A 25,618-nucleotide genomic window follows, 5' to 3' on the forward strand; every position below is an offset into this window, starting at 1 on the left:
CTGTGATACTGAAGTATTAACCTACTGTGATACTGAAGTATTAACCTACTGTGATACTGAAGCGTTACTGAAGTATTAATGTACTGTGATACTGAAGTATTAACTTACTGTGACACTGCAGTTACTGAAATATTAACTTACTGTGATACTGAAGTATTAACCTACTGTGATACTGAAGTATTAATGTACTGTGATACTGGTGTATTTAACATACTGTGATACTGAAGTATTAACCTACTGTGATACTGACGCGTTACTGAAGTATTAATGTACTGTGATACTGAAGTATTAACTTACTGTGACACTGCAGTTACTGAAATATTAACTTACTGTGACACTGAAGTATTAATTTACTGTGATATTGAAGTATTAACTTGCTCTCTCTACTGAATCTGTAGCATCACGCCCTCTTTTCACTAACACTGTATTTTGATTGAAAGCTACAGAAGCAAACCTGTTTTCTTCATGCTTCAATCTCTCTGTTTTCAATGTTATGATCAGTAGCTTCTTACAACTTCATGCTTTGTGTGTTGTGTTCTTTGTGCCAGCCAGCTCTAACACCATGGGCTTCTGTCTCTCATCGTCTGTTTTGTTTTCCATGTGAACTTTCAACCAATCGCGCACGTGCGTGCATGCGCCTTTTGTCATGTGACTTGCATGGTGGCGGTGATGGCGTCCACGCTGGTGAGCAGAAGGTAAACACTTGGCTCTTCCCCCACTGCTCTCATGACTGTCCCATCACTGTCCATCACGCCCACATGTCCAGAATAAAGCTTGATCAGACCATGAAATTCCATCCAGGCCCATTCTGACAGTCACTTCCCTTGGGCAAACCATGTTTAAACGGCTTTGGAATATTATCCAAAGAGAACAGAGAGGCAGAGAAGTTCAGTAGTTTAGGGAGTGTCCTCACAAACATTAAAAAAGTATTTTAAATGATCAGAAGTTGAAGAACACATCTCATAAGAGTTCCACTGGGTCCAGCACCCGGGAACATTGCTGGTCCCTTTTATGCTTGCTATAAACACTTTGACATGCTGTTGGGGTGGGGGATGTTCCTTATTGATGTCTTTTCATTGCTGTGTTGCCGACGTCATTTCGTTCCTGTATTGCTTTGTATGTGTAGAACAAGCAGGAACACAAATGCAGTTTATTGGGATATTTCTCAGAAAGCAAGTGGATGAACCCAGTAGTTACTCGCTTTGCATTTCAACAGTTCTGGATCACAGGCATCATCTTTGTGTTTAAACTGTAAATGTTTTTTTGTTTGTTTGTTTGTTTGTTGATTATAATGATAATTTCTAAAAATAATAGTTTAACAGTAATATAAAAGTCTCAGTAGACAAATACTAATTTCTCATCCTTGCTCAGATATTGCCATTGGTTATTCATGATGTCTGCTTTGAACCATGCAAACACAAGTGGAAAAAAGGAATCTAGGCTGTGGTATTGCGGTGTGCTTTAGAGTGAATTACCATGGTTCTCATTAACGCTTTAAACGGACTCAGCATTATGGCTGTTAATGCATTTTCTTCAGCTATATTGGTGCTGCATTTCAGTTGTTCGAGCCCTAATATTTATAAATAGTCTTAATTCCATCAGCCATGAAGGGCAGCAGATGTGTCTGTCAGAAGATGTGAGCAAGCCGAGAGAAAGCGCCCATGTCCGACGAGGTCCCGGTAAACATGTGTGGCCTGGCATGGCCGTTTGGTGGGGTTTGGCAGGGGCCTGTTTTTTAGTACACGAGATGAGCGGTTCTCTCCTTTTTACAAGCCCGAGCTGCTGAGGATGTTAATGTGAGTTAAAGGCCTGTTCAACACACTGTTCATTCCTTCCCCTGAAGCCTCACTAATGTTGTTAAATATCACTCTGTGATGCCTAACCACCATGGTGATCACATCGGCACGCACAGGTCATTAACGTGAAATGGGCTATGAATGATGGACCGTGAAGGACAGGTCGGACGGGGTCCGTCGTTATACGCGTGTGCGTTATAAGGGGAGATCCCAAGATTCCAACAGCAGCTAACGCACCTTAGTGATCTGCACTATAATCTACACTTACAGTCCTCTGAATGCTCAGTCCATTTTATTTTTATAGGTCTCACAATCGATATATATTGCCTATAAAATCTTTATTCATAATTTTCTTCAAAGTAAAGAAACACCTCAGCCAAGTACACTTTGGACAGATTTACAGCTTGTACTGCGGACACTGAAGCAAAGTTAAATACAGTGAGGTGAAGCCAGTGATTATTCCATACATGCACTTAAACATAATGGGTCGTGCGTGTACATGTGCGTGTGTGTGTTTCTAGGGGAACCCAGTCCCCCTAAGCTGGTCGGCACCCTGCAGCCTAAGGGTAACATCCTCAAAGTGAACTGGCTGAAACAGGACGATGGCGGCTCCCCCATCATCCACTACCTCGTCCGCTACAAAGCTGTAAGTGTTCGCGCCACTGCCGGGCCAGACCCAGAGCTCCGGCAGTCGCATTTCCGCTCCGTGGTGGGGGGGAAGCCTCCTGACGGGGCTGTGTCCCGTGTCCGGCGCCCCGCAGAGAGACGATCCGGACTGGAAGCCCGAGGTGCGGCTGCCCGGCTGGAGCGAGCACACCCTACTGAGCGGCCTGGACTGGGACACGGAGTACGATGTGCTGGTGGTGGCCGAGAACCAGCGGGGCAAGTCACAGCCGACCACGCTGGCCTTCCGCACAGCCTTAGAACCCGCCGCCAACCCAGGTGAGCCCGGCCTCCGCCCCCTGCCGCCAGTGTTCTCTTACAGACCGAACAGGCAGAGATGACTCAGAGCTGTAAGAGCAGGGAGAAATCGCCTCCCATCCTCCCATCCGCCCACATCATTCCCTTTATGGTCATTTGCACGATATGATGCATGATTAGTCACTGGCAAAGGATCATCTGTTCTTCTGTGAACGAACATTATTTTTACTTTAGCAAAGTATATTCCGTGGCCTGGAACGTTTATGGAAAAAAGAAACTGAAGCAGCCTCTCTCTATCTCTTGCGGTGTGTGTGTGTGTGTGTGTGTGTGTCTCTCTCTCTCACTTCTGTCTCTCTTTGTCTCTCTCTGCTAAGAGCGCCATCCAGCAGTCACTGTAGCGCATGCCCGGTGGTATTCTTACACCTCAGACTCTAACCATTCACATCCAACAGTCCTGGCACTATCGGGGCCCTCTCATTCGCTGTCCGTGGGGCACCTTTTACCTCCCTCCACCACAAGGTGGCGATGCTGGTCCGGCCGGACAGGACAGCCTCAGCTCTGCCTTGGTGCGGGGCCAGTGAGAGTCCTTCCGTGGCCCCACGCTGACCTCTGGTAACACTCGCAGCTGGCAGAGGTTAGCTCTGCCCGGACAGGGCGTGCCACTTTCCTTCGCCTTCCCAGGCATCTGGTGCGGCACAGTCCCAACGGGGCTCTCTCTCCCTGCCGCGCGGCGCCCGTGCCCACAGACGTAGGAGGCTTGGAACCACGCTGTCCCTGGCACAGCAGGCCTGGGTGTGGACGCCGTCCAAAGCCTGTTTGTTTCACTGTTCCACCCCTCGCACGTCCCTCCTGCTGCGTCCAGAGCTGTATGCCAATAAGAGTCTCCCACGGTCAGCTGTCTATAGGCGTCTTCGCAGGGGCGTCCATAGAAATGAGATTTGCCTGAGCTTAACTGAAACTGGAGTCCCTTATCTCTGGAAGTACTTTTCAGTTAAAGCACTGCCAAAAAAAAAAAAGCTTTGCTGTTAAGGGAAATTTTAAAGGTTTTAGTTTTTAAGAAATTGCCCCTCATCTATCATTATGTCATGCTGTCGTATTTTATATTGAGAGTGCTTTTCCTCCAGATTTCCACACACATCCATCACAGTTTCTCAGCACTGACCTTGTACAACATGCAGTCAACACCTAAACCATGAACATGAAAAACCAGACACTCTAGATTTAGGCGTTTAGGTCCCTAGTGAGGATATTTTCCTGCATGACTGTGGGCATGTCACGAGCTACAGTACCGGGGCCATAGGTGAAAGGTCAGTGATGATGTTTATTCGGCATATCTGCATATCTGTTACATACATAAATTGCATGTGTCCCTGCTCACTGTTTGAAATCAATATTTAGAACTGGTATTTTCATCTCTTTACTTGTAAAAAGCTGCTTCACTTTTGAGCCCTCGTGAGCTCTCGTGAGTCCCCCTGCGCTGGCCTGCGCTGGCCTGCGCCCGGGGGCTGCACTCATCAGTCATGCCCCACACTCTGTCTCCTCTCCCCCACGCGGGGCCCTCTGCTCCGCCCGGGCTCGGGATGGCCTGGATGTGTTTGAGGAGGAGGGAGACGGCAGGAGGAGTGGTGAGCATGGCTCCGTGGGTAGGAGAGGAGAGAGGAGCCTTCCGGAGGTGCTCCGGCTCCAGTCACGTGCTCGGCCTCTCGTCTGCCACATTTTCTCCATCGCTTTTCTTCACGGCCTCATTTTATTTAATTTCAAACTTGGTTTCTGTGCTCTGACATATTTCTCTCTCTGTTGTTTTTCTCTGTTTTCCCTTTTTTCCCTGTTTCCCTCCCTCCCTGCTGTTCGTCTGTCTGTGTTTGTCATGTGTCATCACGCCCGGTCTTGGATACGGATGATCATCGCAATTCCACACATGCAACATCATTTTTTGTAACACCCTTTCTTGCACCCATTGCAATTTCAATATTTTATTTTCCTGTATCTGTATTTGTTTGTGTATGCGCCTGTGTGTGTGCGTGCACTCCCCAGTTACACTCGGCAGCTCCTCAGTGATGTGCAGCTTCCTGTTAATGGCACTGTTTTTGTTTGTTGTGCTGTTGCTTTGATAGCATGGGGTACAAGGTGGGGTACAGGGTGGGTTCCCAGTCATATTCCTTCTACTACTTGATCCATCTGCTGATCAAAGTGAGCCTGAAGAGATAATTAACAAAATTAACCCTAATGACAGCTCTGCTTCAAAGTTGCCAGTTCTGCTGACAGTTATACTGTATTTTATCAGATGGAGAAGGTGCCAGATGTTAAGCGTATGGGTAGAGCATGTGACTGTCTATCTGTATATATTTAACAGCCTAATGTTCTCACTCAAATGCTGTATAAAATTGTACAAGACTTTGTAACATCATCACATCCATTTTATTATATGTGCAGCTCAGACATTGTTCTATGAACTTACAGCAGAAATGGAAAACAGTTGGCAGGTATCATGAACAGAGCTATTGTTTGCATATTTGGATTTATTAAATTCATTTTTGTTTTTTTACATGAATGTTGCCTTTGTTATCTGTTCTCTATACTGTCTACATGTTTTCTCATGAGTAGCACAGTGTGTTAACCATGGCACACTTCTGTGGCTGTTATTTTCATTTAATCTTGAAAATGTATTTATGTCATAACAGTTGGCATCTTTGTTAGTTGTTGCTGAGTTTTTCTGGTAAGTATATTGTTTTGTGCTTTCAAAAGAAAAAACAAACCTCTACACCTTGAGTTTCCATCGTATGCGCAAAATCGACTAACAGGGAGGCTCAACAGATTGGCGTTTGTCTACGTAGGCGGCAGCGAGGTTGATGGCCTGCTTGCAGCATCCGACAGTATTCTGCGTAGGATTAGGTTAGACCTGCTTCCGGAAGAATCCGTGAATTTGCCCAGTTCGCTATGTCATCAGGACTGAGCACAGAACTGAACTACGTTATGCAGCCGTGGCCTGAACAAGCAGACCGTCGGACGCTAATGTTGCGGCTCCCACACACTGTGCCTATGCGCTGCTCTCAGTACTGAGGCGTTAGAAGTGGTACGCTGCTTTTTGTTTGAGGGGCTTTTTTTTTTTTTCCTTTTTATTCAGGGCTTTTCTTTTGCATCTTGGGACAGTTTACGTAGCTCTACTTATTTATACTTGAACATGCAAACACTGAAGTGCAGATAGTTATAGATAGCGACATTTCACTTAATGTAGCAGGCAAACCAAGACAGAACAGTCATGCCGTAAATTTTAATTGGTTGGAAAATTAATATGCTTGTTAGTTATTATGTAACCTCCACATAAGCTGAATTACTAATGTGCTGAATGTGCTTAACTAATTGCAAAATAAGTGCAAAATGTTCCTGTGCCTGATATCCACTGTTTGTCTTTCACGGTCTCATCTTCTAATACCTGCTTTCATGTGCTTGCTTATCAGTGAAATAAGATAAATATAACCTTATAAATAACATCACCTCCACCTCTCATCCACCTGTCATGCACCTTTATCCACCTCACCTCCACCTCTCATCCACCTTCATCCACGTCTCATCCACCTTCATCCACTTCACATCCACCTCTCATAAATCTCTCTTAACCTGATTCTGCTCCCGTGTAGGAGAAGAAAAGCAGTAGTAGTATGTAATCTGGAGTATAATCCATCTCATCCCGCCCGGTGCGCATCAGTTCTTTGGCTAATCCCGGTAGTCTCATGAGTCGAAATAACTCATGCTTGCTTGACTGCAGTAGCCATGCGCTTCATCCATGTCTGACCCTGGTGAGTGACCCCCTCCCCCTCTCCCCCTCCCCTCAGACTCTGTGGAGGGCGGGGTCGGCCTGAACACGGGGCTGATCGTGGGCATCCTGGTCCTGGTGTGTGCTCTGCTGCTCCTGGCCGTCGACGCGGCCTGCTGTGTCCTCAACAAGTGTGGCGTCCTCATGTGCATCTGTGGCAAGGCTGGGGCTAGTACCAAGGGCAAAGACGTGGAGGCGTGCAAGGCTGCTTATGTGTACGCGCCGCTCCGCCGATCAGCATAGCAGTGAACCACACACGACACAACCTGCACTCACTAGTGTAGACAGAGTGTGAACGACATTACCCAGCATGCTCCATGACTCCATTCACACTCAGTTGAACACGGTGGCGTGTGGAACACAGACAACAATGAGCTAGATACGAGTTGCGCCGAACGGCACAGAGGCACCGATGACCTCAAGCGACCCGCTGCTGTGTGATGACCTGATGCGCGTCTCTCTCATTGCAGTAAAGACAACTCCAAAGAGCCCATTGTGGAAATGAGGACGGAGGACCAGTTCACAGCCAATCACGACATAGGAGGGCATCCTGAGCCCAATGAGACCACGCCCCTGACAGAGGCGGAGTAAGTGATGTGGAGTGACGTGCCCTCTACAGTACTACGGCCTGAGTCTCTATAAGCACTCGTAATATACTGTGACTGCTGCATTCTCTGATATGAAATGCAGTTGTCTCTTTATTGATCACCTCCATCATTTCCATTTTGTTTTTTCATTCAATATTTTTCATTTTTTCTTTCTTCTTCCCTCCTTTTCATCTTTTGTTTTCTTTCATTACTTTTTTCTACGTTTTTTTTTTTTTAGTGCAACAGCGCCCCCGTGTGTCCACCGTTGGTTCAACAAACCTAACGCGTGTTACTCCATCTTAAATCGTGGTGCCCGCAGTGATTTCAGCGTCTCTTCCTGCTTGTCTCCCCCTCTGTGTCTCGTCTCCTCTCGTGTGTCTTCACTCTCTCAGGCGACTGGCAGATGGCGCGGCCGCCGTAGTGGACTTGCCTCTGTCGGTGGCCACTAACTCGGACACGGTCACTGACACCTTTGACCTCAGCCAGGGTAGCCCTGTTAGCGAGAGCACCACGCTCACCTCCAGCCTCGTGGTCCCGCCCCCTGACCCCTACCCCATCCCTGCCTCAGGCCCCGACACCAGCACCCCGAAGACCATCTCCCAGCCCCTGGCTGCCTCCCTGCTCATCTCTGACACCCCACTGGTGGACTTGGCTGATCCCCAGCCCACACAAACCAATGGTCATCCAAGTATCCCATTAGACCCTCCCTCAGTTCTTCTGCTTCCCCAAGAAACAACACCCAAAGGGCCAGAAAAGGATGCTGTGCTGGCCAGCTTTTTAGAGAGTCCAGACGCACGCACGTCACTGCCCCCTACCTTGCACGACACCGCTGACCCCGAGCCCTCAGTGAACTGTGGGCTCCAGGAAGATGGAGGTGCTCCCCAGGCTTCAGAAACAGACCTCACCCAGGATGAGTTACGAGCTCTGGCTGCGGCTGACCCGGGTGGTCCATCGGCTCCACCAATCGAGTAGGGATCTCTCTGGATGTTGGTTATAGATGTCCTCTGATATGTGTCGTGCAGGCACATGTCATTGTCTGTAACCTCCCTGCATGTGCCCGTTCATTCTGGGCTTCTGAATGTTGATCATTCCCAGTGAACTGATGTAAACAATTTTCCCCCACCAGGAATGACCTGGAGGAAGAGGAGACTAGGTTTGAGGACGAGGAGCTGACGAAGGTCCAGTCTGAAGAGGAAACGGAACCGAACGCAATCTCACTAACGAATGATGTTGCCAAGAACATGGCGTGATTTGGGTGGTGGCAGGACGGTGAACATGAGAACGTCGAGTCTACAGTGCCCTTAATGAATTCTTTGAAGCTGCGAGGAGTGTGAGTACCTCGTACATGGTTAAGACTGGAGTCAGCTGTACATATCGTACGTATGCCTTTTTACGGTTCTAAGTCATTTCCGTTAAATCAATCAAAATCTTATGAATTTACTCATACACTTGTAAGAGTTTGTTTGCAAATTCAATCCAACAGTTTGTATTGTGTTCAGACTCCTTGATATTTCCAAGAGAGTGTTTTTGAAAACATATATGCATTAAGGAGAATTATAGCACATATTCAGTAAAGCTCAAGACAATATTTTATCGTTTGTTACATTGTTCAAATGTGACTTTTTTTTTCTGAAGTCTTTCGAGGGCTAGTCCTGTTAAATAGTTTGATTGTGTATTTTAATTACATTCAATTTTCTTTTTCACGTTTCACTGTTGAAAAAACAGAATCTGTGTTGTGTCTTTTTTATATTTAAACAAATTAAACAGACATCACCCAATTTGTAATCCCAGTTAATATGTGACAGTGATGCACAAGGTGAAGGAATGTCCTTCTTCCCAAAATCTTTCATACAGATTACTAAAGTTGACTTTTCTTTGACATCTAAATTGCTCATGGTTTTTACTAAAGTTGTTATTCAGTTGGGATTTTAACAACTTTTGGCTCCTTTTTCAAAACATGCTTGTAAAATGCAGTTTCTCCAGCAAGAGAAATCTGACCATTTTTATACTGTTTGTGTCTGTGGTGGTGGGGGGGGGGGGTACAAACATTTGTACTACAATCTTGAAGGTAAGCTTGTGCACTGTGATTGTGTGTCTTACCGTTTTGAGAATATCTACATAGCTTTATGGCAAAAAAATAAAATGGCTGATTTTTCTTTTTCGATAACATGTACATTGATGGCAAACATCTTCCTGTGTAGAGCAGGATGGGTAAGACAGCTCTTCCTCCTGAAGGTGGTCTTCCTCTATTCCTCACTGCATGTCCATGTGCTTGCTCAGTGTGCACCATCACTTCTGCTGCAGTTCAGGACATCTGCAGGTGACCGGCAGCAGGTCCAGTCCATACGTGCATGCCCAGTTCCAGGAGCACACCTGGATGTAGACTCGTGCACAGATCGTCGGATTGGGTTGTTTTTTTGTTTGGGGTTTTTGTTTATTTTTGGTGTCGCTTGAGCCATCTTTTTTGTCTGATGGCAGATATGCAGACAGACAAATGTGACTGTGCACAAAGGTAGGCGCTTTTTCTTTTTGGCTAAAAAAGAAGGAAACGTATATCTGTGTTCAATGTGTTTTAAAGCCTATGTATCCCAACAGTTCAGTGACATCTAGCTCTGGGACATTCTTATGACGAAATGATGTAATGACAGCTATGATTTCAATTGTTTATCATCAAAAGAACGTCATAAATTGTGGTGTTCTAACACATTTTGATTAAACTAATTGAAAGATAAAAGCCTATGTCTTAATATTAATTATTATCGAATAATAATAATTAATTATCTAATAATTTCCTTTTACAGGTGTCTGTAATCTCCATACAATGTATAATAGAGGTATAACTTTAGCCACAGTCTCTACATCTAGTGTCGGATGTGCATAATGCCTGTTTCCTAGGTTCATTACACCGTTAGTGACATTTTCACTGGCGATCTTTCAGTGTACTAGGTGTCTGAATCCAATCGGGGGATGGGGTTGATTTGTCCTGCACCAGCTTATTCAGTTGTAGTCTTGTTTATTTTTCCTATATTCTCAATATCGCTGTTGACATTCCGCTACCACTTTACGCTTTAAAAAAAGCCAAAGTTAACCATTATACTGATGAACCAGCAGATGGCGCCCGTTAGCTTTGATCCAACATTGTTCATCCAGAGGAACTGGGTGGTTTTGTAGTACTGACCAATTACACGTTTTAAATAACATACACCATGTTTGACGATACTAATGTTCCACGGTTCTAGAGACGTGGCAATCCACTTTAATTTCTTTTATTCATAAATATCCCAGTAAAATTTGAATTAAGCACACCAGACTGCCACAACGTCAGCAAAACAGCACGTCATTAACACAAAGCTACATAAAGTTACTTATTATGTAGCTGCATTTGCTGACATATTGAAAAACTGAATCTAAATGGAGAGGGCTCAGTCATCTTCAGGAACAGATAAAAAAGCGACTGTGTAGATATTGGAGATTACTCAAGGGACGCTAGGCTATTTCTCAGGACTCGTGTGCCGTTATGGCATCTCTGAGGCGTGGGATTGGCTTTTCCAAGAGGAACAAAGGCCAGGGAACACGCCAGATGTGCGCCTTCCTCCTGCCACAAAATGCCCGTGTGCGACCGGGAGGTCACTGCCGTGCACCGATGCGCATGTACGCGCAGGCCCGGGCGCTGAAGCACGGGGCACGCTCGTGGTCACGCCGCAAAGCACCTCTCTGAGTCCATATTTCTGTGCGCCTGCAGAAACGGCCACGCCGGTGCATCATGGAGGATATTTATTTAACCGGGAAAGCTGAGAGATACTGCTCAGTCTCTACGCGAAGACGCACGGAGGGGGTTGAAGGGTTTTTGTTGTCCTGGGTTCCACTCTAAGCTCTTAAACGCAGCTCAGGCTTTATATGAATTAAAATACTATCTACCTCAGAAAATTTTTATGTAGCCTAAAATGTTTCTTAGAAAAAAAAAATCAAACACAATAAGAAACAATCTTATGATTCATGGCTACGTGTCCAAACAGCTGAGTTCACGGAGGCTGCTCCACACGCTCGCGCGAATGACACCGGCCCCATAGACGTCTCCCTCTCGCGGCGCGGTCCGCGCGAGTCACAGGAATAGTGAGTCAATGCCTTGACGTCACCGCCCATGATTCGTTTACCCCGAAAGTGGAATTAGTGCGCGTGAAGCGGGTTCTGCGAACCTCAGTTCCCTGCGCGCTACGGCTGGTGCCTTCGACCAGCTGTTGAATCTCGCGTGGACCCCAGGTAAGTCGCACGTGATGCTCGCTCGCCGCACTTTAATGCATGTTACGGTGACCGGCAGGGAGCTCTCGGTGTCGGTGCCATACAGTTAGTGGCACGGGAGACACTGGAGTTTGCGTTCCGTGATATAAAGTAGGCAGTGCGCGTTTTCCTTTGCGGCTACTTTTGCAGTAATATTTTCATGGCAAGTGAACCGAAACGCCATTAAAGGAAAGCTGGAAGAAAGCTGGCAACTTGTCAGCCAGGTTCATTTGCCTGCCTCCTGACTGATCGCAAAAGCAGGTGTGCGTGTTGATGCCGCGCTGCGTGCAGACTTAATCTCTCCTGTTTTCTCCGACACTGAGGCAGACGGCTGTGAACGGGACTTGTATTCCTTCCATGACATGACACGCGGAGGGTGCCTTCAGCAGAACTGTGGCTGAAAATAAGATGTAACCGCAAGCAAAGGCTGATATTTTGCAGTTTTGATCACGTATGTGACTTTTTTTTTTTTTTTTTAGCGTTTTGGCTAGCCGAGAGCCTGCGTGTTTACACCGTCTTTGCACTTGTACGTATGCACGTTTGTTAATTTTAGAGCTAAATGTCGCAGTGTCTTATCGAAATCAAATATGGGATAATGTTTAGGAAATGAAACCACTTGAATGCAAAAGAGCTAACAGAGGTTCATATGTACTGACACTCCGTAGCAAGTATGTCAGAGACGGTTAATGTCAGGCGACTTTCTCAATCAGACGTGTTACCTTAAATGACGCCTTGACTTTTAAATCAGGTTTTAAACTAGTGCAGTTATTAGTCCGTTTCAAGCACGCATCGAATGCTGTTAGTTCACATTCATCTGCAAACTTTTTCCTGTAAACACTGCTATTGCATAATTTCGCGTAAACGTTGAAATGCTTGCTTTATGAGTGCAGGGTTGCAGCGCGTTTTACAAGAATTCCACCTCTCAGTTCTGAGAATGTCATTCATGCCAGGTGCATTTAAAAATAAGATCTTTAGCACTGGCCGAGTCTAAGATTAATAAGGTGATTTGTCCGCTTTAGCAGGTTGTAAATTCCCCGTGAGAGTGGTTAACATTGTGCTACCGTTTTTCTTCAGATTGGACAAAGAGTGTTTACAGAGACGCTTGAGAAGCAAGAGGGAAAACTCGTGAGATGGTTCGGTTAATGCTGGTGTAATGGATTTGACTAAAATGGGTGTGATCCATCTTCAAAATCCCGGCCACCCCACAAGCCTCCTACAGAAGGCCAACCAGATGCGCCTGTCCGGGACACTGTGTGACGTGGTGATCGTGGTGGACAGCCAGGAGTTCCATGCCCACAGGACTGTGCTGGCATGCGTCAGCAAGATGTTTGAGATCCTTTTCCATCGGAACAGCCAACACTACACTCTGGATTTCCTCTCACCAAAGACGTTCCAGCAGATATTAGAGTATGCCTACACTGCCACACTCCAGGCACGACTGGAAGACTTGGATGACCTGCTGTATGCTGCAGAGATTTTGGAGATAGAGTACTTGGAGGAGCAGTGTCTGAAGATCTTGGAGACCATTCAGTCATCTGAGGAGAACGACGCAGACGTGAACATGAGCGAGAATGGCACAGAAGATGACGACGAGCGTCGGATGAAGTACCTGAAGAGCTCAATCATCTCCAAGAAGCATTCGATACAGGAAGGAGGCTACAGCTCTGCCGGCCGGCATCGGCTGGCCCTGGTCAACATGGTGGACAGGAAGCCTTCCGTGTCCACGCCATTTGGCCTTCCTGTCACCCGGCCCGCGCAGGACACTGTGGAGAGTCTGGGGAATATTGGTCATTCTCTCCTGGACAGCTCCGTGAAGCAGAGTCTTCCTGCGCCTCCAGGCAGTTCCTCTCCGCTGTTGGACAAGATCAAGATGGAGACGATGCAGGTGGACGAGGACTGCAGCCATGAAGTTCGCGCCTCCCGAAACGGGGAAGGGGCGGGTGAGTCCAAGCAGCTCCGGCCCACCCCAGGAACACCCACCAGGGGCAGCGTCATCACCAGCGCCCGGGAGCTGCACTCCGCCGACAGCACCCCCGACCTGCACGGGGATGGCGGGCCGGCGGGGCCGGCGGGTGCCCCCGGCCTGGTGGAGCACCACCTGGCCTCGCTCTACCCCATGCCAGCGAACCACAAGAGCGAGGGAGCGCCACCGGCAGGCACGGTGGTACCGGCCTCGCTGCCTGTGCCGCCCGCCCTGGCCGCGTCGGCCGACCTCAGCGCCTACGGGGGGCTCTTCCACCATGGCTTCATCCAGAGGGAGTTCTTCGGCAGGCTGACGGACTGCGGCGCCGGAGGGAAGCGGCAGCTCTGCGCCTCCAGGGAGCGGTGTGGAGTGTGCGACCTGGAGCTTCCCGACGGTGAGGCGGCCGAGGAACACAGGTGGGCCCCGCACGCCTTCGTTTCCCCCACACACACACCGATAGGTTGCAGAGCAGCTAGTCATGATGGTTTTCAGTTCTCCGGTTCCAGCATTACTGGGCCTTAATGAGTGAGTTCAGGTGTCCTGACGCCATGTGTGACACCTCTATTTGCATCAAGTGGCCCAGGTCCTGCCACAGGAAGCTCAGCCTGTTCAGTGCCGATGACCCTGACCTCCGCACACTCCGTCTGTGCCCCGATGACCCTGACCTCCACAAACTCCCTCTGAGCCCCAGGAGCTACTTTCTGTTAGGGAGTGATCCATCAGAGAGACTCGCTCCACTTGTTGGCTTGAAATGACCCATTTTTCCTAGATTAACACATCGCTCTCAACCTCTTGGTTGCTCCTTGTGAGTTCATCTGAGGTCCATGTGTTATCTACAAGGTTTACTGACCAGAAAGGAAAAACAGGGTCCTGAACCCAACAAAGTGCCTGATAGTCAGACCTTTGCATGGTCACATGACATAGTCATTAACCCACATACATGAGGCACTAACCTGACAATCCAAAAACAGACATGGTGTGTAAGGAGGTGCCTGCTATGCTTCCCGTTCCCTGATTGGTCACAATTGGGTATTGTACTACTACTTTATTAAGTACCTACTACTAAACGGAGTGAGTGCAGGAAAAAATTTAATTATACTATTTCTACATGTATACTTGCCTTGCTTCTTGTTTGGTACTCATTACACCAAAAATTGATAACGTTCCGTGTCTTCTGCCTGTAAATACGTGTGCAATGTTAGGGTGGGGAGTTGGTTACTGTAGCATAACCTCAGAGTTCATCTGTGTTTATGAGTCTGATATCCAAACCTTGCTGCGCAGTGGAGGTGACCCTAATGGTCAGCTCACGCGACTGTCTCGCACGGACTGCGCAGGCTGTGGACTGGTGGACTGTGACGCACCTGATCCCCAATTTCATTCACTCCCATAAACCACGTGACCGCCGCGATGCTTCCCTGGGCCTCCCGACACAATGTACAGCCCTTCTTCAGTGCAGAATATGCCTGGCTGAAGTATACCCAGGAGGACGTCAGCGCTGAGTTATGAGCTTAATATCACGGAAGACCATGTAAACTCGCAGTGCTCTTCTGAAAAGGAAAGTGAAAGATTCCAAAATCTTTTTTGTCTTCCTTTAAGGCCCCTTCTCACAAACATGAACAGTTAGACATGATGTGAAACTACTGTGAGATGCTAACTGCAAACCCTTCCTGTTCATGTCTTGTTGGTCATCCTGAGTTCCCAGCCTGTGTGCTCACATCGTTAATCTCTGAGGTCCAGTTGGCCTGGATCTTGGTTCAGATCATGGCACCTGGTCCAAACCAGGCAGGTGACAGAGTAAAGCAGTTCTCCATGTTTTAAAAAACGTCAGCTTGGCACATCCTGACTTTGCAAACAGTGATGGATGTTTCACCTCACCTGATGCCACGCACATGGGTGCTCAGTAGGGGCACTGCAGGCAGGCTAAGGAATCCGGTACTAACGGGTTTTCATCTTTTGCTCCATTTCTCTGGGAAACTCCAGGTCATAAACCTAAACCCAACCAAATGGAAGTGAACTCTTCAAATATCGACAGATAGCACCTTTCACAAAGACACCCACATTTGGCAAGCAAATATCATAATGATGTATTCACAACAGCCTTAACAAACGGATCAATACTTTTGTATAATTAACTAATAAAAATAACTCTTATGAATATGGAAATGTAGTGTCTAGTTCCTCTCTCTCTCTCTTTCTCTCTCTGTCTGTCGTTCTCTCTCACTCACTCTTTCTCTCTCTCTCTCTCTCTCTCTCTCTCTCTCTCTCTCTCTCTCTCTCTCTCTCTCTCTCTCTCTAGCGGTACCAGTCGTGTAGTGGATCTGTCAAGTGTGCTGCACTGCTGTGTGGCTTTAATGTACTGCTGATGTGTACTCACAGTGCACGGCATGGTGAAGAGTGGGGGGTGTGTTTGTGTGTGTGAGCGCGGGTATACGTATATGTTGGTGTGTTTGTGTGTGTGAGCGTGGGTATACGTATATGTTGGTGTGTTTGTGTGTGTGAACGCGGGTATACATATATGTTGCCGTGTTTGTGAGCTTGCGTATGTGTGTGCATATGTGTGTTTGGGGGGATGTGCATGCGTGTGTGTGTGTGTGTGTGTGTGTGTGTGTGTGTGAATGCAGCTCAAGAGCTCTGGAATCCCTGCAAGAGGGGGATCCTGGAGCCCCCACTGGCTTCTGCTTAAAAACACTCTAATTGCATCTTTTGTCATGGCATGAATTGGGGAGAGAGAGGGATGGATAAAGAGAGGGGGATAGAGAGAGAGGGGGAATAGAAAGAGAAGGGGATAGAGAGAGAGAGAGGCTATAGAGAGGGACTAATGATCAGAACACATTTACTGTAGTCATTGGTGCATTTCATAAAGAAAGAATACATTTAGGTTCAGCCTGAGTAATCTGAATAATGAGTTGTGTTCTGTATGGTGATAATAATGATGTGATTTTTCTGATCACCGCTGGACTCTCTGAAACCTCACAAACGTAGCGGTGCTCCCAGAGGCCCTCGGGGGGTTGAGAGATCCTGTTGTCTTCACAAACGTAGCGGTGTTCCCAGAGTCCCTCGGGGGGTTGAGAGATCCCGTTGTCTTCACAAACGTAGCGGTGCTCCCAGAGGCCCTCGGGGGGTTGAGAGATCCCGTTGTCTTCACAAACGTAGCGGTGTTCCCAGAGTCCCTCGGGGGGTTGAGAGATCCCGTTGTCTTCACAAACGTAGCGGTGCTCCCAGAGGCCCTCGGGGGGTTGAGAGATCCCGTTGTCTTCACAAACGTAGCGGTGTTCCCAGAGGCCCTCGGGGGGTTGAGAGATCCCGTTGTCTTCACAAACGTAGCGGTGCTCCCAGAGGCCCTCGGGGGGTTGAGAGATCCCGTTGTCTTCACAAACGTAGCGGTGTTCCCAGAGGCCCTCGGGGGGGATGAGAGATCCCGTTGTCTTCACAAACGTAGCGGTGTTCCCAGAGGCCCTCGGGGGGTTTGAGAGATCCCGTTGTCTTCACAAACGTAGCGGTGTTCCCAGAGGCCCTTGGGGGTTGAGAGATCCCGTTGTCTTCACAAACGTAGCGGTGTTCCCAGAGGCCCTCGGGGGGTTGAGAGATCCTGTTGTCTTCAACCGCTGCTGTTTTCATCTTTTGTTTTGATTATTCTGCTTCCCCCTCTGGGTCCTAGTAGGGCCAGACTAAACAAAGGCTATAGCTGCAGTAGACAGACCCTGCTTCACCTGTTAGCAGGAACGTGGGGTGTGGCTCAAACCTGTTCTCGTATCTCTTGAGTACATCACACTGGGATGCAAAGCGGCTTTTCCTTCCATGCAGGCAAGAGACGGACGAGGAGACATGTATGTGGAAAAAACATGGACTGGGTCAGGAAAGATTAACGTGGCTATGAGGACGGCAGCAGATGAACTGGGACATGCGTCCAGAGTGCTTCACGATTCTCGTATCCTCAGTGGATAACCAGTTTGGGGGAAAGATGGGTTTTGAACGCAGGCGCAGAGGGGGATGGGTTGCATTGTCGTGCTTCGGTAGCCCGGCCACCGACTGATCTTAAAAGCTCTGTCATCTCTAAGATCCTCAGGAATCCCGTCAGTCGAGACTTTAAGTTCCTTTTGGAGTTTTTTTTCTTCTCCCACTACGGTGTCTCATCACTCACCCACAGGATGCTCTTGGGCCTTATCTTCGCTTCACAGGTCAACTCCTCCAGGGTCAGGTCAAACCACTGACCTCTGACCCTCCTCGGGTGGCTTTTCTCCTCCTTCTCGAATTGTTTCTAGAGCTCAAGCCCTTCTTTGTGTGTGTGTGTGTGTGTGTGTGTGTGTGTGTGTGTGTTTGTGTGTGTGTGAGGGAGAGAGAGAGAGTGCTTGTGTGTATGTGTATGTGTGTGTACATGTGTGTGCATCTCTTTGTGGCAGTAGAAGAATGAGCGGGGGATGGGCACTTGGTTTTTGTGTCTTGTAACCTAAAAAACAAGGATTTCTGTAGATGGGTCATAAATAAGAAAATATTAACGTAGTTCCGACAAAAAAAAAACATTCAGTTTAATTTTTACATTTCTAAAGCTGGTATAGACTGGGACTTTCCTGTGGTGTTGACACAGATTCAGTGTTCTTTCTGTACACACATCCACAGTTTGTGCACAGTTCTGAAAATCAGATGGCAATATTGTGTTTCTGTGGGATGTTTCAATATAAATGGAGATTCTTTGTGAAATCATTGAAACTTTAGAGGTGAAAAAACAACAGTTAGACATTTATATTATGGAGCATTTCAAACTCAGCCTGAGCAGTAAATTCCAAGCAGGGATATGGTTAAGCCAGGTAGTTGGCACATGGTGCTTCCTAAAAGAGGGAATTTCCTAAACTCAAGATGATCCTGTCTACAGGGATATCACACTAACACCCAATGGTTGCTGCCAGCATTTCCGGGTTTTTTTTGGGGGGGGGGGGGGGTTCGCAGTCAGTTCGAGTCGTGGCAGTATGCCATCTCCCTGGGCTGTCTCCATCATTTTAGTGTACGGCCCTCAGCTGAGTACTGTGAACTTTCCCAGACTGTCAGTTTGCCAAATTCCAGGGTTAAAGGCTTCACACCTCACACTTTATCCATTCTTCTGGGTCTTTCTGGGTCTCTTGTACAGCTCTAGACTTACAGTGCATCAATACAGCAAAGTTTTCTGGGCCAGACAATCATTGTAAGTAAATGTCTGGTGCAAAACATCCTCTTTCAGATGTAGGTAATTAACTGCTAACCCTCACTGATTTCATTGACAGACTGCATTGACAGAGCTCTCAGGATGGGTCTTTGAATGGAGCTACTTGGCTTTATTATGTGCTAACATTATTAGGTCTTTCTCTGGTGTGGATTTTCTCTTTTACATGAAGCATCTGATTGTTTTCACAATTCGACGCAGCCTTTGCTATTTTTTGTGGGATTCTGCCATAGCATGTCCTAGAGGTCGATCTGATTAAAATAATACTTAACAAACGCATGTTAAACATTGCCATGTCCTTTGTTTAAGAATACGGTATAATCAGTCAAAGTGGAATTTATAGAAATGGTACATGGACCTTTAGGAAAAGAGTCAGAGTCATTTGAGTCAGATCTCCCGGTATGCTTGGGTGTGGGTATGACGTGCTGAGATGCGGTAGGTATGACATGTACAGGTGTGGTGGGTATTATGTGTTCAGGTGCGGTGGGTATGACGTGCTCAGGTGTGGTGGGTATAATGTGTTCAGGTATGCTGGGTATGGCTGGTATGACGTGTTCAGGTGTGGGTATGACAGGTTCAGGTGTGGTGGGTATGACGTGCTCAGATGTGGCGGGTATGACATGTACAGGTGTGCTGGGTATGACGTGTTCAGGTGTGCTGGGTATGACATGTTCAGGTGTGGTGGGTATGATGTGCTCAGATGTGGCGGGTATGACATGCTCAGGTGTGCTGGGTATGACGTGTTCAGGTGTGGCGGGTATGACGTGCTCAAGTGTTAGTGTGATATGTGTTCATGAGTCTAGCATCCACGAACTGAACAGGATTTCAATAAGAGGTTACCACAAAGGAAATCAGGAAATCACAAAGGAAATCACTGCTCAACTCAAGTGTGATAAAGACCATCATGTTCCACATCATTGCTGGCTAATGTTCGCTGGACATTTAGATCCACTTACCAGCCCGTTTGTTAGAAGTGCTTGAGTAATAGGTGTGTTTTTTAGGTCTATAGCTACAGTGTGTAGCTCTTCGAGGGTCATGCACAGTTTGTGGCAGCCATCCTTTATCTCAGAGTACACAGTCAGTTTCTGAGCACAGGACACCGGCTGGCTGACCACTCTCCACGCGGCAATAACACTGGCTCTGTAAAAAACCCCACAATTCTCCTCTGCTTGACATACATGTACCATCTCATAGCCATGGCACTGCTAATGCGGTGTTGTGTATAATCTGTAACCTCAGCAGTGATCCTGCCTCCAGGAAATAGAAGAGGGCTGCTGCTGAACTGTGCATGCCAACTCGATGGGCTGCAGTGTGTAACTGTACACTTATAAAATGTACCTATAAGCCCAAAGGCCCAAATAAAGGCACTTATAAGATAAGTTTCATCAGTGACTGTAGGTATTTCTAATTAAGTGGCTGCTTAGTGCACAACCACACCCAGCTGTGAATCATGATGGAGGGAGTATGTAAGCTTGTGGGCTGTTTGGCTGCTGGACTGTTGGACTGTTGGACTGTTGGGCTGTTGGACTGCTGGGCTGTTGGGCTGCTGGGCTGCTGGACTGTTGGACTGTTGGACTGCTGGGCTGCTGAGCTGTTGGACTGCTGGACTGCTGGGCTGTTGGGCTGCTCAGCTGTTGGGCTGTTGGACTGATGGGCTGTTGGACTGCTGGGCTGCTGGGCTGTTGGGCTTATGGACTGTTGGGCTGCTGGGCTGTTGGCCTGTTGGGCTGTTGTGCTGCATGAGTCCTGGATGACTCGCAGCCAGTGAGAAGGCTAGAAATTCCAAAGAGGATGTGAACATTCTAGAGCAGAATGTCAGAGTGTCTGACTAAGATCAGTGATCCATACCACAGTAAATCAACCACACAGAGGAAACAGTATTTACCACATGTTCTCTGTGTTTAAAAACGGACAAGCAAGAGTCTTCATCTAGGTGTCATTGAAATGTCATCACATTATCCGAAGCAGGCCATTAAAGCCAGAAACCCCCACAATGTAGCTAAGACAGCGATTAATAGAGGAATATACCAGAATACCCTGAACAGCAGCTTCAGGAAAGTGGTTCTGAATGCAGGTGAGATTATTGCCAATAGAAGTAACACTACTAAATATGAGAGTTCACATAATTTCCTCAGTGACTTTATTTATAAAGCATTTATTTAGTAAAGGTATAACACTGTAAAATGTCACATAGCATGACTGTTTTATGTACGTTTTATGAGGCCTGTATGCAGAAATCCAGACAAATATATGATGCATGTATATGACTGGCTTTGTTCTACATGGTGCTTTCTTCCCTAAAGAAAGGCATCCTAGGCCATAATGCACTGAGGGTGTTTTTTGAACATTTTGTAACCTTTCAGTTAAAAAAAACAACAAAAAAAACCCAAATACCCCCCCCCCCCCCGATTGTCCCCTCAATAGGGACTGTGTGAACATTACCGTAACCTGCTTTCAAAGAACACCTGTTCACCCATCTGAATGTGTCCAGCACAGTGCTTGAACCTTTAGCTCTATTTCTGCATACATCCATGAAAAGTTCCTTGTACCTAGTAACCACAAGGCCACTGACTCCCATTAAAAAAATGTCCTTTGCACTGAGGAAAGTAATTGATTGTCTTGATATGTTATTGTGTCAGTCACAACCCTGGACTTCCAAACGTTAACCAGCTCATACTACAGTGTAAATGTTCCCAACCTTCTTCATAATGTGGCCAGGAAAGATCACGCATCTCATATTTTTATTTCTGCACTATAAGTTTGTCAGTGACTACGCAGTGTTGTTGCACTGACACTAGCGTGTTATGGTATGGTTCTGTCTCACATTACTGCTCTCGGCAGTTCTGGATCGTTGGCTGCATTACAGGGTGGGAATAGGAGGTTAGATGCTACACAGAATGAAAAATAACTGTCCGAAAGCGGGGGAAAAAAAACGCGTTCAGGCTCTCAATAATGCCTGAATTTTAGGACCCGTAGTACTGGTGAGAAAATACCGGTGAAAGAATCCAGCACAATTCCAATTTGTCCACTGTTTCACATAACCTTGCATTGGAAGCCTTAGAAGCACATGCTCAGAAACCGTGAGAGAGCTGCTCAGACCCTGGGCAGGTCGATTCAAGTGTGTGGAAGTGCTTGGCGGTGTTATTATCTCACAATGCCTCCGGGTCAACAAGCTTGTAGCTCTGAGATAAACCGTGGCAGACCTCTCTTGCTGGTGAACAGGAGTGTTAGTGAGGAGAAGCCATGAATCTGTGGCTGGAGTCACTGGGCAAAGTGGGTAGTGATGAGTCCAGATAAGACCACTATTCCGATCTTTTTAAACTCGTTCGAATACTATAAGACCCCAGTCTCCTTGCAGTGTAGACTACTCTGCTGTATAAAAACCAATGTTCGCTTTTTGCAGAAACACAGACATAACAACAACTCGACAGTTACAGTTGTATGTGTGAAATCAACGCTTCTTACCGTTCTCTGTTATGGGATGTTCTGCTAGAGTGATAACACAAAAAACACAAAACGTATTAGACATTTGTGGCAAATTCATTTGCTCTAGACATATGAGGGGGCAGTATTTCTCCTGTGTTTTGTGTGTGCTTTTTTTTTTTTTTCCCCTTGTGGCATGAGTTATTTGTCATGTTGTGTGTAATTTGCCCTCTATAACTGCCATCAGTGAGGTCAGTGGTAGCTTCATTCATGTGTTCGACTGTTCTCTTCCCATTGTGCGAAGCAGTTCTCTTACGACTCTCATTGGTCATTCATCGGGTTTCTAGTGTCCCTCAGCACACATCGGTTCCTGAATTGCTCTCTCAGTGGGGACGTGCTCACGCAGATCAGAACTGGCCTGCCATTAATCAAAGCCACTTCCAGTGGCCCTCTCCAGAAGCACAAGCACTTGGCCCTGTCTCTAACGCACAACGCCACGATTTGTCTCCTTAGAGAAAGTCGACATTTTAATGTCTGCATTTTAATGGGAGCGTGTGGCAGTGGCCTGTAGAGACTAATGGACCATTATCTTTTCGCATTTGTTTTTCTCAGTACAGCCAGGATTGTTTTTCCACTGTGTGATTGAATGAACGCCTGGCACCCAGTGTATCTGTAAGACTAGCATTTTCCCTCTAACATTTACTCCCTGGTTTGTTTAGTTTTTTTTTGTTTTGTTTTTTTATCTAAATGTATTCCTCTTGGTCATGATTGTGGATCTCCTCCTCAGACAGCTGGACTCTCAGTGCACATTCTCTCGAATCATTTACGTAGCTGTCAGGATGTTTAATGTCTTTCTAAGCGTAACTTTCCCATTAATATTGCTGCTACTGTGGGAAATGCATCAAGCTATGGCATTAGCCATGGGATACCATCCAGCAGGTAATTCTCATTAGGTTTTCTGGCATTAGGTGTCATTTTTTGTTTGGTGTGTGTGTGTGTGTGTGTGTGTGTGTGTGTGTGTGTGTGTGTGTGTGTGTGTGTGTGTGTGTGTGTGTGTGTGTGTGTGTGTGTGTGTGTGTGTGTGTGTGTGTGTGTGTGTGTGTGTCTGGGTGGAGCTGACCATCTCATCTCTGCTAGTGGAGGTTGTTTATGGGTGGCAGGGTAGAACGACAAAATGCCTCAGATTGCTGCTCTGTGGCTGCTTTGAAAGATGACACAGCAGATGTCGTGCGCTGTGAAATACCTCCCCATGTACACGCATAGCACATGTGTGCCAGCTGGACAAACGCTGGACATTTTTCTTTTTATAGCATACAAATCAATTGCGTGTCCAGTGGCATTAGCTCACATTATGTCAGTTGTGCCCCCTCCCCCCACCAAAAAAAAGTGTCATTTCGTTAGGAGATTTAACGCGATAGTGTGAAATTGCCTTCTCCTTAATTGCTTTGAATATCTTTTGTCATCGTCAGAGCGCCTTGTCGATGTCCAGGCCCCTAAACCTGAGTCTGAGGCTGAGGAAATTCTGTCACATTCACATGTGCTGTGTCTGACTTCCAGTGGCCTGGGCCACTGATTGCAGGGCACTAATAATTAAGGGTTCTGGAGCAGGAATAAAGGTTACAACTGTGCCGCACGAAGACCGCTGCTCGTATATGCACCGCACGCGCCTGTGGTGTGTCTGGATGTGTGGCTGGAATTCATATGAAAGGGCCCGGGGAGGGTGTGCGCGGAGATGGCAGGTCATTGATATGTACAGCGTGCCTCAGATAAACAGACGATTCTGCCAGAAATTTCAACCGCATTAAGTGCGATTGACTCAAAGCAGATATTTCAAACAAAAGGACCAGATTGGAAAGGGGGAGTGAATGTGCTGGATTCGCGTCCAAACGATGAAGAATTTCGCCGGGACTGTAGCCAGTCTGTGGAAACTGACTGTACGTGTGTGTGTGCTGCTTCACATTGAACCAAGTCCAAGGCGTGTGTTTAAATTTTGATATATCTTAGTTACTGTTTCCCCCCAAACCATAGGGTCTGTGTGGATAGTAAATACTTTAGTAGGTCACAGAAGGAGTCTTGAAGGAACACACATCTGCGCTGTTTGTTTGTTCAGTTTCTGCGCGACATGTTTGTGCTACTAATCAAATCAGTTCATTGAAGTCTGCTGTTTCATAACTGAATAAATGTGTGGGTAGGATGGAAGTTTCTAGAATCAGGTCATCTCATTTGGGGCATGTTTAACTTTGTGATCTCTAACCCACAGATACAAACTGTGTGAGGAGAAATGTGATCACGGGTATTTTTTTTTATTACAGTTGTTTCCAAAATATTCTCCAAAATTTTCTTAATATGAAATATTGAAACATAGGTGCATTTTGTTCTGCATTTGCAACAAAAATCCTATTATCCAAATGTCCTGTAAGTGTGCTAAATGACTGAGAAATGTGAGCCTCTCTTTTCTAGACTGCTGATGACCGTGAGCTTTGACATTTCCGTCGCTTTAAAAGGATTGCGCATCAGGCTGAAAACGTCTCGCTAGGAAGTCATTTGTATATGTGTTTTAGGTGAACTCATTAACTGCAGTACAGTTTCAGTTTTGTGCTACCTGTGAGGTCATTTGTCAGAAGCACCACAGTGGTGATGTATGTAGCCTGACATTCAACATGTAGGCACCTACTTAAAACTTAACAAAGCACTAATAATACACTTATGATGCGTATTAACATAAACACTACAGGAAACCACAGGCAGTGTAAGACACAAGCAATGTCTATGTATGCTTTATGAGCGTTACAAGTTTCCTCAAGTCCTTAACTTCTTAAAAGTCCAATCTTATCATTTCATTACTAATCATAAGGCATATTATTCAGTAACTACTGTTAATTTGTCAGTATGTTGAATCTAATGTATAAGACGTGTGGTTTCCAGGAGTGGGGAGTGAGGCTCGGGGTGGGCAGCAGAAGCTTCTGCCCTCGTCACGCCCCGAAGTAACAGAATCTGAATCTCACAACCTTGTTGTCTCCTCAGGAGGCTTCACAGCAACATGAAGACGTTCGGCTGTGAGTTCTGTGGAAAGCAGTTCCTGGACAGTTTACGGCTGCGGATGCACCTGCTGTCTCACACAGGTACTGCCCCCTCATACACTTTATTACCCTGCTGTCTCACACAGGTACTGCCCCCTCATACACTCTATTACCCTACTGTCTCACACAGGTACTGCCCCCTCATACACTCTATTACCCTGCTGTCTCACACAGGTACTGCCCCCTCATACACTCTATTACCTTGCTGTCTCACACAGGTACTGCCCCCTCATACACTCTATTACCCTGCTGTCTCACACAGGTACTGCCCCCTCATACACTCTATTACCCTGCTGTCTCACACAGGTACTGCCCCCTCATACACTCTATTACCCTGCTGTCTCACACAGGTACTGCCCCCTCATACACTCTATTACCCTGCTGTCTCACACAGGCACTGCCCCCTCATACACTCTATTACCCTGCTGTCTCACACAGGTACTGCCCCCTCATACACTCTATTACCCTGCTGTCTCACACAGGTACTGCCCCCTCATACACTCTATTACCCTGCTGTCTCACACAGGCACTGCCCCCTCATACACTCTATTACCCTGCTGTC

The 25,618-nt window shown here is 46.8% G+C and overlaps 2 protein-coding genes across 11 annotated transcripts in view; both read left to right on the top strand.

Annotated features, from left to right (window-relative positions):
• The window catches only part of ncam1b (neural cell adhesion molecule 1b), a 48,012-nt gene extending 38,166 nt beyond the window's left edge, over positions 1-9,846 (top strand). For 4 of the 5 annotated variants that reach the window (XM_081699970.1, XM_081699972.1, XM_027022411.3 and 1 more), the window contains 6 exons: positions 2,318-2,442; positions 2,558-2,738; positions 6,551-6,746; positions 7,002-7,118; positions 7,511-8,086; positions 8,245-9,846. In XM_081699970.1, coding sequence (XP_081556096.1) covers positions 2,318-2,442; positions 2,558-2,738; positions 6,551-6,746; positions 7,002-7,118; positions 7,511-8,086; positions 8,245-8,368 — 1,319 coding nt within the window. In that variant the 3' untranslated portion in view covers positions 8,369-9,846. Of the gene's footprint in view, positions 1-2,317; positions 2,443-2,557; positions 2,739-4,751; positions 5,263-6,550; positions 6,747-7,001; positions 7,119-7,510; positions 8,087-8,244 lie in introns of those variants that run through there. The other variant, XM_081699973.1, reaches the window with a different exon arrangement.
• A 1,160-nt stretch (positions 9,847-11,006) lies between these two features.
• Positions 11,007-25,618, top strand: part of zbtb16b (zinc finger and BTB domain containing 16b) — a 34,194-nt gene continuing 19,582 nt past the window's right edge. Inside the window, exons 1-4 of one of the 6 annotated variants that reach the window (XM_081699974.1) lie at positions 11,007-11,378; positions 11,724-11,922; positions 12,471-13,775; positions 25,001-25,098. In XM_081699974.1, coding sequence (XP_081556100.1) covers positions 12,550-13,775; positions 25,001-25,098 — 1,324 coding nt within the window. In that variant the 5' untranslated portion in view covers positions 11,007-11,378; positions 11,724-11,922; positions 12,471-12,549. Of the gene's footprint in view, positions 11,379-11,410; positions 11,923-12,470; positions 13,776-25,000; positions 25,099-25,618 lie in introns of those variants that run through there. The other 5 variants (XM_081699975.1, XM_027022412.3, XM_081699976.1 and 2 more) reach the window with 5 other exon arrangements.

Source organism: Electrophorus electricus, chromosome 17, assembly GCF_041902795.1.
Source record: "Electrophorus electricus isolate QZ-2024a chromosome 17, ASM4190279v1, whole genome shotgun sequence".
NCBI lineage: Eukaryota > Metazoa > Chordata > Actinopteri > Gymnotiformes > Gymnotidae > Electrophorus > Electrophorus electricus.